Consider the following 12,282-nt stretch of genomic DNA (forward strand, 5'->3'; position numbering starts at 1 on the left):
GTGGCCCCAAACGGGATGAAGAAAAGTTGAGCAGGATGTAACAACAATAACAAAATGCACTTAATAAATAACCATTGTTTATATTTATCTTTCCCGTGTTTCCCCGGCACTGCACTAGGAACGAGGGGCACTTGTCCTGGAGCCAGAAGTGTTCCGGCCACGGGATGGATTCTTTGTTGGCTACAGCCGCTCCTGGAGCAGAGAAAAAAAAGGAAAGAGGGTCACGACCTTCTGAAGAATTGCGATCCTCGCATCTCGTACGAGGTCTGTGGTCAGAGACATTAATATGAAGCAGACCTAAAACACAAACTTCTTCCCCACTTCTTGCGATAGGAAGCGGATAAAAAGGGGTTTAGCGAAATGAGACAGTCACAGTCTTTCCGCTGCGGGTCAGTCATTTTTCCGTAATGTCCAGCTCCCCCGACTCCCATTTGGGGTTTTCTTGGCCGAGACAGCGGAGTGGTTTGGAGCGAATGCTCGGGACACCCATGACGTCATGACCCTGACCGCAGATTTAGCGATGAGAGGAAAGAATTCCTGGCTAAGAGCATCCCTGGGATACAAAGAAGAAAATTCTGGAGAGTAGGAATGGCGAAAGAAAGGAATGGTGAGAATTCCTGCTTATTGATTGATTGGTAATGCGGAGCCTCCCTAAACCCATAGAATGACTCAGATTATGAGTATGATCCATCACTGGCCTGGAAGCCTCCTTCAGCTTCCGACTCCTCCGTGCTGGACCAGGCCTTTCTCCGCTACTTCGGCGGATCTTTGCCAATGGCCCATTTGCATCATTGTTTAAATCCAGTCTGATACTTTGGACACTGCTAGCATTTCCAAACTCTCATTGCTTCTGAGGAGGGGCAATAACAGTTGGTCTCATGTCCAAGGGCTGTTCTTCAGGTTCTGATCAGATTTCATGAGTCTAATTATCGTCTCTCTGCAAATGCTACTGAAGTTTCTTGGAGCCTCAAATGAGAGTTGGGTGAATTAGATGGATACTAAAGGTAGATGAGCAGCCCTAAAAGGGCAAGGCCTCACACCAGAGACGTTCCTGAATAGCCCACACATTCCAGTGTCCTCATCGCTCTTACTGCCTTAAGTCTCTATTCCAATCCATTCTCCACAAAGCAACCCAAACATAGCTCCAGAAAAGATTAAAAGACAAGCTCCTTTTCAATATTTAGGATATGAAGCATACCCTAAAGTGCTCACAGCACAAAAACTCTCCTTAAGAACAGAGAAGCTAGACTCCTTAAATGACTTCCAGAAATTGATAGGAGATATCCAATGGATGTGTCCAGTGTTAGGTTTCACTGCTTATCGGTTGCAACCATTATATGACATTTTAAGGGGAGACAGTGCTTTAAATTCACCATGCCAGCTTACAAAAGAAGCACAAGAAGCTTTAAGAGAAACTGAACTGGCTTTATCCAATGTAGCTGAAAGAGTCACTTAAAAACCCTTGGAAATATCAGTTTTGCTACACAAGAGGCACCCACAGCTGTCCACCAGGGAGACAGTGTGATAGAGTGGGTGAACCTCCCAGCACAACCAGAACAAAGCCTTACTCCTTACCCAGTGCTTGTGGCTAGAATCTTATTAAAGGCCATTAAGAGAGCAGTACAATTATCTGGGATAAGACCTGACAAGATATACACCTTTTATACTAATGCACAAATTAATGTGTGCTGTGAAACCATCCCAGAGTGGCAAATTTTATTAGCCATGGCTCCAAATTTTACACACGGGTCTCCATTAAAGATAACCAGACTGTTACATAATTGACGATAGATTCTTGAAGAAAAGGTTTCTAAAGTTCCTCTTAAAGGACCAACTACCTTTACAGATGGATCCAAACATAATATTTGTGCTGTATACTCTCATGATTTAACTGTAGAGTAGTCAAAACTCCTTTTCAGTCCACTCAGCAGAATGAATTGCATGCAATCATTCTAGCTCTTACTTATTATCCAGGAGATATAAATATAATATCTGATTTGTGCTAGCAGTTGCCTGTGCCTAGAATTTACTCCTTTCTAATTTCTGCTTCATAGAATCACTTTTCTTCAAGATATAACCCAAACAAGGCAGCGAGGTGGCACAATAGAGTACCAGCTCTGATGGTAGGAGAAACTGCATTCAAATCTAGCCTCAGACACTTAACACTTCCTAGCTATATGATCCTGGGCAAGTCACTTAACCCCAATTGCTTAAAAAAAAAAAAAAAATATATATATATATATATATATATATATATATATATATATATATATAAAAATATATATACCAAGTGCCATCTCCTCTTTCCTAATGTCTCCAAATGCTACTTATCTCCTCCTCAATTACTTTTATTTATTCTCACTCTCTGTATATATATGTGTGTGTGTGTGTGTGTGTGTGTGTGTGTGTGTACACACACACACACACACACACACACACACACACACACACACACACACACGAAATACACTGAGGACCCAACCAGAGGATTAGAGGATAGGGATAGATTCTAATCATTGGGGTCCAGACTTGGCATTGGCTACCTTGAAGTAGTGAGTGCCCACTCACTGGGGGGTCTGCATGGGGGGGAGGTATATTGTAGGAGATGTTCTTGTTGTTATAAGTTATAACTCCATTACCTCTGAAATCCCTTCCAATAGGAGAGACTGTGCTTATGTGATTCTGGTGGACTAAAAGAATCAGTTTCAAAGGAGCCATGAGAAGAAGTCAAACTTAGCACAAGGGCTGCCAGTTCTGCCTAGAAACTAAGGGGAAGGGGGGAGGAAAGGAGAATTTTCTTTTTTAACTATGTACTATGTGCCAGACATTGTACTAAGTGCTTCACAAGCATTATGTTGTTTGGAAGGCAAAACAGGTAGACTCATTCTTTTTTATGAATTTTTAGAAATAATCTCTCTCTGTACTTTTAAAAAAATCTGAGGCAAGAAATGAGAAGAATTTCTGGAATTAAGGAAGTCCCTTATAAAATGACTTGGGAGATCAGGAGGATAAAGGTTTATAGACCAGTGTAATAGATAGTAACCTTTGGATGGTAAATGTGGGAACATGAACTAAGGATTGGATATGTGAGTTCTATTAGCTTAAGGTGTGCATGGTTCTGGAGAGGGAAGAGAGAACTTTCACCCATGCTCGGCTCTGCTCCCAGACAGGTTCCGTGTCAGTTAGAAGATGCAATGGCAGGCCCTGAGCTAACCACAAAAGAGCTAATGGGACCCAAAGTCCTGACCTTCCACAATCCTCGGGTTCAGAAGGTTAAAGGAGATCTCTCCTACCAGAAGGTAGAAAGCCCTTTGGGGAAGGTGCTTGCTTTGAGGGAAGTTGAAATTGGGCAGAAGCTGATAGAGGTTGGGTTGCTCTGATGATTATTTTTTTTCCTCATAAGAGACAATTTTTATCTTTGTCATAGAATAAGGGGGTGGATAAAGGTTTGTAAGAGACAACCACTCATGGGAAGCCTTGGGATCCTGGAGTCTCATAGGTTTCTGAGAACGGCCCTGTTCTGTAGGATGTAGGAGCTGTGTCTTGATGGGGGTATGTGGGGGGTTGATTTTATTTGAGTGAAGGGATGAGTCATTCTCAGTGATGTTCACTTCCACAGCCAATTCTACCCGCCCAAAACCACTGGGTTGCCTTGTTGTCCCCATGGCAGCAGCAGCACTTCATGAAGCAGACCCATATTTATATTCGCACATGCTGTACTGGGTTGTGTGCGTTCACTTTAGTCCTGCTCCTCTGCATCTCCCCGATGCCTTGGGTGACGTTCCTCCTGGCCAAGAATGGCCTTGAGCTCCACGCGGGACTCTGGACTCTGTGTGAACACCAGCTCTGCTGGAGCCACGTGCCCAGCCCACCCTGTGAGTTTTCCCCAGAGTTTTCTCTGGCCCCTAACCCAACACCCCGATAATCCCCAATAACAGCAGAGCCCTTCTTTCCTTCTCCCTCATTGCCCCTTCTAACGTTTTCCCATTCCTTCTCCTCAATGTGCAGCATTTTTCTTCTTCAGATTGTGAAAATGGCCACATTTATCTCAGAAGGCAGCATGGGCAGTGAGTAGAGTGATTGATGTTGTGTAAGGAAGACCTGGATTCAAATGGCTAGTGACAGATTGATGCCCCTTAGACTTTCTGGGTCTCAATTTCCTGAGGAGGAGGATGGAATTGATGACTTCTGAAGATCCTTCCAAGCTGTAATCTATGATCTCTCTTCCCATATGTCCCTTCTGCCCCTCTAGAATAGTCCTTTATGCCTTTCAGGTAATTTTTTTTTTCTTTCTGTTTTGATCTCTTCTCACCTGCTATTAGGAAAAGATCTGATATCAACTATTTATGAGTTGTAAAGTAATGAGACTGGTTTGTGAAGTTCATGCTTTTCAAGAATAAGCTTTTTTGACGCTTTTTATTTTTACAACAGTCATTTTGGGATATACCTGTCCCCTTAATAAGCTCTCCCTTATCACAAAGAGAAACCATGGGACACTGATTATATTTGACAATGGATAGTTTCCCACCTGTTTGGAAAAAGTAGGGAGGTGGTTCCTCATCCTTTTTTTTTTTTTGGGGTCAAGATTGGTCCTTACTTGGCTTTCAACTTTATATTAGTGTTACTATCAGCTACATTATTGCAGTGGTTTGGGAGACTGTTATTTAATTATGTTTGCTTCACTTTGCATCCATTCATATCAATTTTCTATGTTTCTTTCAATTCTTTATATGTGTTATTTCTTATAAGACACTAATGTTCCTTTATGTTCATAGATCACAGTTTATTCATCTATTGCCTAACTGATGGACACTCCATTTGTTTTCAGCTTTTTATAGCAGGGATGTGTCACAATATATTCTTACTTGTGTAAGGAATACTTTCAAAGTTGAAAATCCTCTTATTATATTTGTTATATAATAAAACTTCTCTTTTGATTAAACATATTTTAGCTTTAACTTTGTGAGACCAATGATTATTACCCCACTTTTTTCCATAAGAAATTCTACTAATCATTGTTGTTATATATCTCTTATTTTCTATTCCTGATGATTCTTCTGCTTTACTCCTACTGGATATTTTGCATAGATATTACTTAGCCTCCCCCAATCTCTACCCCAAGAATCCCTCCCTCATCTTCCCCTCCAATGCTTGCCCACCTCTTTATCTCATTCTTATTTATCTTCAAACCCTTCTGTACCCTTCTTATTCTATTTCTCCCTCTTATTTCTTCACAAATTTAGAAGACTTTTATACATATATGTGCATGTATTGTTCCTTCTTTAACCCATTCCTGATATGAGTAGTATTCTAGAACTACCATCCCTCTTTCCCCATCCAATTCTTCTGTGTCAGTTCTTGCTTTTATATCTCATTCATATAACCTAATTAATTATTCTTTTTACCTTTTCCTACATAGTTTTTCTTTTTAGAATCATATCATATTCAGTTCTATCCCAATCTTTCTTTTGAACTACCCATTTGCTAATGGCAATCTTAGACACATGGCTTATATTTCCATGTATAAAACAGTTTGTCCTTCTTGAGTTCTTTGAAATTAATCTTTGGTGTATGCCTTATATTTCTCTTGGACCTTATATTTCAAATATTCTATTAAGTTCAAGTCTTTTTGCCATGTAATCCTGAAAATCTGGAAGTTCATTGAATTTCCTTAAATTTTTTTTTTTTTTTTTTTTTTTTTGCTTAGGTTCATGCTTAACTTTGCTGGCTTTGAAATTTTTTCCATAATCTTAGTTCTTTTGCTCTTCAATATATAATATTCCAAGACCGAAAGTCTTTTAATGTAGCCACTGCTAGGTCTTGAATGATTCTGTCATATTAGAATTTTTTCCTTTCTTTCTTGATCTGAGAATTGAAGTTTAACTATGATATTCCTATAAGTGGTGGATTTTTTCTGTTTCTACATTCCCATTCTTGTTCTAACACTTTAGGAATTTTTTTTTTTTTTTTTTTTTGGGTGTGAGGTAAATAGGGTTAAGTGACCTGCCTGAGGTCACATAGCTAGTAAGTGTTAAATGTCTGAAGCTGAATTTGAACTCAGATCCTCCTGACTTCTGGGTTGATGCTCTATCTATTGCATCTAGCTGCCCCCAACAATTTTCTTTAATTATTTCTTATATTATTATTTAAAGATTCTTTATTTTTTAGTAGTAGCTGTCAGGCAGTCAAGTTAGTCTTTTTTTTTTTTTTTTTCTCTTCTTGATGTGTCTACAGATCTGTTTTTCTTATGCGATGTCTCACATTTTCTTCTATTAAATTTTTTTTTTTGTTCTTTTATATTTTGTTTTTATTCTTTCTTGGTCTCACAACTTCACTAGTTCTTTTTGCCCAATTCTAATTTTCTTCCTTAAGATTTTGGATCTCCTGTTTTAGTTGGTTGACTTTTTTTTTTTTTTTACATAAATCTTTCTTTTCTTGTATTGTTTACATGTATATTATATGAATATAATGTATATATACACATATGTACATATACATGCAATATATGTGTATGTATATGTGTATATGTATACATGTGTTTGTATATATAAGGGGGAGGTGAAAGTTCTTGAGGCTGGGGTGGAGGCTATCTCCATCCCATCTAACCCCAGGGCTTACAGCTTGCCATTTCAGAGGAATTCACCTGGAGGTGTTTATAATTCACATGGACCAAACTCTGGTCCTGATACCTTTCTTCTAAGAGATGCTCTTTGATTGTCTCAGAAGGACTTCTGTTTTGCTCCATTTCTAACTTGTTTTTGCTATTCTGTTTGCCCTGAGGTGCAATTTTGTCTTGTTTGTGGGGGAAATCTGGAGAGTTTAGAATGTTATGCCCTATTTCACCACTATCCCAGAGTAATCTTGAGCTCCATCCCTTGTGCTTCATCTTCACATGGACATACGACTGAATTTCCAGACAGCAAGATGATCCAATGGTTTAGATTCCTGTGTGTGAGGATGACCTGTTCAAATCCTGCCTCAGACCCTCATGAGCTATTTGATCCCTGGCAAGGCACTTACCCTTCATGTACGTCATTCAGTTTCCTTATTTATAAAAGAGGGAATTGGTCTTAATGGTCTCTAAAATCTTGTTCAGCTCTAATCTCATGATCATTATATCCCAAACTAAGCTAATTTCTCATTATATCCCAAACTAAGCTAATTTCTCTTTTAAAATCTATTTTCTTTCCCCTACTCTAGTTCTATTGATGGGATCCCCATTGTTTCCAGGGATCAGGTTCAAAGTGATAGATACTCCTCACTACTCATCCCCATTTCTCTATTTTTCTTGCTAAAAGGAATCAATTCTACCTTCATAATTCTTCTTACATTTCTCTCTTTCCTCTCCGACTCCCACTCCCTCCCTCCTTTTTTAGATCCCATCACATTGTAATAATCTCCAGTGGTTCTCCTGCTTCCAATCTCTTCTCTTTCTAATCTATCCTTCGTAGTCTTGCCAAAGTTATCTCTTTAATGTTTTGATTACCCAACTGCCTCTCGTCTAACTTTCAGTGTTCTTTACAAGCTGTTTTCTTTCCAAGGGCTCATCCTAATTACATTCCTCTATTTCATCTACTCTTCTAATAGCTCTTCACCATTCCCTAGCTTCTTCCACCTTCATTTATCTCTTTATGCATCCATAGGCCTTCCTTCTGTTAAGGCCCAATTCACTTTTCAAAATTAAATTTTAGTTTTTCAGTGATCAAAAGCCTATTTTTTTTTCTTCCTTTTACCTTTTACCAGAGTTGTCTGTTGGTATTGTTGGGAGCTTTGTAGGCTGAGCCTGAAATGCTAGCCCCTCTGGGTGATTTCTCCTCTGCACTCCTTGTTAAGGGACCAGGTGCAAAACCTGCCTTTTCTGCTTCCTACTCCCATGCTAGGGAGTTGGTGAGTCTTTTCTAGAAGCCCCTTTGGTAGATTCCCCCTTCCCCCCAGCCTGGCCCCAATTTCCCACCCTTGCTGTTGGCCTGGGCCCTTGGTTAAGACTCTGCTGACCTAACTCACGGCTCTGGGAACTTTGTCTTAATCTGCCTCTGTCCCTCAAATTCTGTTCCCAGTTTTCATCCTGGTCACTTATCTGTAGATGGAATTTGTGAACTGAGACTATTAAGATGATCCACTGTGATGTTTCCTTGTATTTCCCAATCACTCCTTGACATAGCATTCTTCTTAGATTGTTATTGAACCAGTTGTGGGGGATCTAGATTATGCTGTTTGTTGCTTCTTATTCTGACATCTTGGGCTTGGTCAAACTCAGATGCCATTTCCTCCATAAAGCCTTCCCTGATCCCCCTGCTAATCGAGATCCCTCCCTCCTCAAGTGACAAAAGAGATATTACGTTTCTTACTTAGGCACACATGCATTCTAATCAGTGTTATTTGCATCTTATTCCCAATTGGGGCAAATTCTGGTCCTGATACCTTTCTTCTAAGACATGTTCTCTGACTGTCCCAGAGGACTCCTGTTTTGTCCCAACTTTAACTTGTTTTTACTACTCTGACCTTCCCCTCCTCTCATTTAGATTGTATGATTATTTTTCATTCATTTATCTATGACCCCCCCAAAAAAAATAGTCTAGAGGTTGATTTTTCTCACTATGGTAATGCTTCCAGCTCACAGTATAGTATGTCTGAAACAAATTAGAAATGAAATTACCCTGTTTGATTACTTTCATCACCAAAGTTAGTGCTTCCTTATTTAGAGACATTTCTAAAAATTAAATTCATGCTTAGAATATTAGTGACTATGGGAGTGTCATATCAAAAAGTTTCTGGATCTGAAGGCGATTACCAAATAAGAGTTAATTCCCTAAATATTTAAACCATGGCAGCCTAATTGGAGCATGTTGTGACCAGCTAGTGCCAAGCAAGGTCAATTCTTGTGGAGGACCAGTTTACTCTGTCAGGCTCCCGGAAATGCCAGTCTCCTTACTTTATAGTCACCCTCTTCACATGACTTAATGTGAGGCTTTATCAGAATGCTTCCCTTCCCAGAAGTATGCATGCTTTTATAATTTTCTCCAAATTTTGAGTGCATTATTGGAATTTTAGGCATTAATGAGCATTTGGGAGAATGCTGGAGAACTTTGGTGATGTTCCTGAGTTCACACCTTGTAGTGGCCATTTACTCTGGCTCGGAGTCGAGCTAGCCCTTGTCCTCCTTAGCCCTTCTCTTCCCTGGCCCCCACACATCCTTGGGGCAGGCTGTCTCCTGCCTCCTGCCCTCAGTCTCCAGCCTGGCTTCTTGCTTTCTGCTTCACTCTGTAGACTACCTCCAGATCTCCAGGATCTTTTTCCTCCTCTCTGCCCTCTCTGCCTTCATTCTCCTCGGCTGGGTCCTCACCTCCTGCCGGCATGGGAAAGAGCCCACTGCTCATTTGGATCGAGAGGTAGCCATCCTCTCTTTGATTTCAGGTACAGACCCATGCCAGCCAGCTAAGCCTCTGGCAAAACTATGAAGTCCTCTGTGAATTTTGGCCCTTTTTTCTGTGCCCCTCTTTGCTATAACTGCCTTTTCTAGGTCCCAGGTTCCCCTAACAACCTCATTCACAAATTATTTAGCCCTGGCTCAGAGATGGAGGCATTGGAATGGTAAAATAGGATTCTGTAGAGGACAATGTTCCTTCCAAAAAAAAAAATTGAAAATTTAATGGTGAAATCTCAGACTCCAGGAAGGCCATTTCTGGTCATAGTGAAGGCAGGAAAGTTTCCTGGAGATAATAAATGTAAGGGAAGAAGCCCTGGGCTGTGTTGTAGTTGCAAATATGCTGTAAATAACTCAGGCAAGTCCCTCAGCTCCTCCTGAGCTCAGTTTTGAATGTTGAACTAGAAAACCTCTCTGGTCCCTCCCTGCACTGACAAACCAAAGTTCTATGAGCTTTCTGACACAGAGATTTGCCTTGCCCCATTATACGAATCCCTTCCATCTGTAAAGTGTTTTAAATCCACAAATCTCTTTAAAAGAGACAAACCATGGGACAAGGAGAGCAGGTGCTGCTACCCTCAGGTCAGAGCTGGATAAGGGAGGTCTAAAAAGAATAGATGACTAATCCAAGGTCTCACAGCCAGTATATTGCAGAGAGCTGGCGTTGGCCCCCAGACCCGATCATCTCCAAGTCTACTGCCACTGCTATGCCTTCTGGTTTCCTTGGGTTTTTCTATACAGCCAACCCCTAGTACGGGACACAGAGACATTAGGCTGGGGTGGAGGGCAGGAGGAAGGGGTGAGAGATGGCCGGACAGTAGCTCCAAAGGGTAATCCTTATGCTCTTCTTCTAGGAACCAGTCTGTTTTTCTGCCTTGTGCTTTTTCTGATGCAAGTCAAAAAGTACACTACCTACAAGATGGGGTCATCTTACCTATGGATCTTCCACTTCAACTGGTGGGGTAGTTTCTTCTACATTGTGGCTGGTGAGTTAAAGCTGAAGTGAAGGGGCAAAGGGAGAGAAAAGGGAAACCCTTCTGGGGAGGGTTAGCACCTAGTGGTAGCCTGGGAGGTCAATGCCTTAGAAGCAAAGCGACCTGGCCTTAGCATGGGCACCTTGGTGACCTTCTGGCCCTCAGTTTCCTCCTTGATCAGATGAAGGAGATGCACTAGATGCTTAACCCTATATCCCCTGTCCTGAGGGATGGTCTTGCTGTGGGTCTTCCCTGTGCAGGGAGAAAAAAATTCTGTGATTCTCAAGTCCTTTGTATCATGTTAATAAATGATCCTTTACAAAAAACAGGTATAGATCCCAAGTGACCATTTTATATAAGAGGAAGCAGAGTTTCAGTGGAGTTCCACAGAGTTTTTCAGTATTTCATCTTTAGATCCTTCAAATTGGGCACACAATTCCCAGAAATGAAAAAAAAATTCATGGTAACAAAGCAGTCCAGAGGTCCTGTGAAGTCCCTTTTCTTCACCTATAACTAATATTGAGTGCAACCCACCACCACTGACTTTTCTCTCTTTCTTTTTTTTTTTTAGGAGTCATCTCCTTCTTTAACTACAAAACCTTTGGGGTTTTGCCCTCTGATACGGATGCCAATGAAATTCTCCTAACAAGGAGAAGATTAGGGATTAATCCAAAGATGTGGCCAACATCAGCAAGAGAAGAGGAAGAGCCAGAATCTGAGATGGTTGTGGACCCAATAGTGGAACTAGAGTCCATAGTACCCTCTTTGGAGAATAAGGATGCCACAAAGCCACCAAAATAAATAAGGATAGGAAAATACAATTCTAGTTTACCTTAGAGATAGGACGTAAGGGTGGAGGAATGGGGCCAAGATGTGAGAGATACTCTATTCCCTTTACAACTGGGGCTGTTTGGAAGGATGATTGTATTAGAAATAACTCTGAGGTCACAAAGAAAGATCTTACCCCAGATTGTAACCCACTGAAAAAGATAACATTAATGTTTATGAAATAGCATTTGTATTGCCTAAGGTTACTATACTTTATTGGTCAAGAAGCAAATTATTAGAGCAAAGATTATCCCAAAGATAAAATGTTCAGGGCCATGAATGGTGGAGACTGGTAATAGATATGGAGTGAGGACCAAGAAATTTCAAGAGATGCTAATGGTCATAATATAGGTTGGATGGGGAGGAAGAGTATGTAGATATGGTTGGCTGGGAATACTCATTTCTTCCTAGTGGTCCTCAGAGACAGCTCATTTTAGGGAGACAGGGAAGTATAGTCCTAGAATCCCTGCTAAGTAAGGTTAGTTCTCATCTTCCTTTATGACTTTTTAAATATTAAATTAAAAAAATTTTTTAAATAGCAAAACAAAAATAAAACGATGTGACTTTCTGAATTTCTAGCACATAAAAATAAGATCTCATGTGAAAAGTTGAAATTTCTTGTGTGACTATGGACAAAACACTTAATAATTTAGATTCCTCAAAGAAAATGAGATTGATCCTTACCCTCTTTCAATTCAGCAATCTTTTATGAAGGGCCTATTATGTGTAACATAACCAACCCTGGAGATAGGGGAAGAATATTGATTATAAAAGGCTTGAAATTTCTTGCTATTTGTATTATAGAAAGTCTTTCATTATGGAGCTGTGGATTATTATTTGCTTGTGATCACTTCTCTAACTGTTGGTTTTCCATTATTAATCTTGCATGGAGCCTCCACCCAGAAGGGAAATTTGCTGAGGGCCGTGTTCTGAGCGCCTGCTCACTCTTTGCTGCCTTTGACCCTGTCTCTGCCAGCTGAGCAGATCTACCCACATAACAGGAGCATCTGCAAAAACATACCACACAGATTTAATCTATATTGGAGCAGTGTATTC

The 12,282-nt window shown here is 40.4% G+C and overlaps 1 protein-coding gene across 1 annotated transcript; it reads left to right on the forward strand.

Annotated features, from left to right (window-relative positions):
• Nucleotides 1-3,139: 3,139 nt before the first annotated feature.
• TMEM202 (transmembrane protein 202) lies at nucleotides 3,140-12,018 on the forward strand. The gene is made up of 5 exons (XM_074296230.1): nucleotides 3,140-3,299; nucleotides 3,620-3,875; nucleotides 9,268-9,414; nucleotides 10,279-10,410; nucleotides 10,970-12,018. Exons 1-5 carry the CDS (start codon nucleotides 3,147-3,149, stop codon nucleotides 11,197-11,199), a joined length of 918 nt encoding a protein of 305 aa, XP_074152331.1. The 5' UTR covers nucleotides 3,140-3,146; the 3' UTR covers nucleotides 11,200-12,018.
• Nucleotides 12,019-12,282: the final 264 nt, after the last annotated feature.

Source organism: Sminthopsis crassicaudata, chromosome 2 (genome assembly GCF_048593235.1).
Source record: "Sminthopsis crassicaudata isolate SCR6 chromosome 2, ASM4859323v1, whole genome shotgun sequence".
NCBI classification, from domain to species: Eukaryota; Metazoa; Chordata; class Mammalia; order Dasyuromorphia; family Dasyuridae; genus Sminthopsis; species Sminthopsis crassicaudata.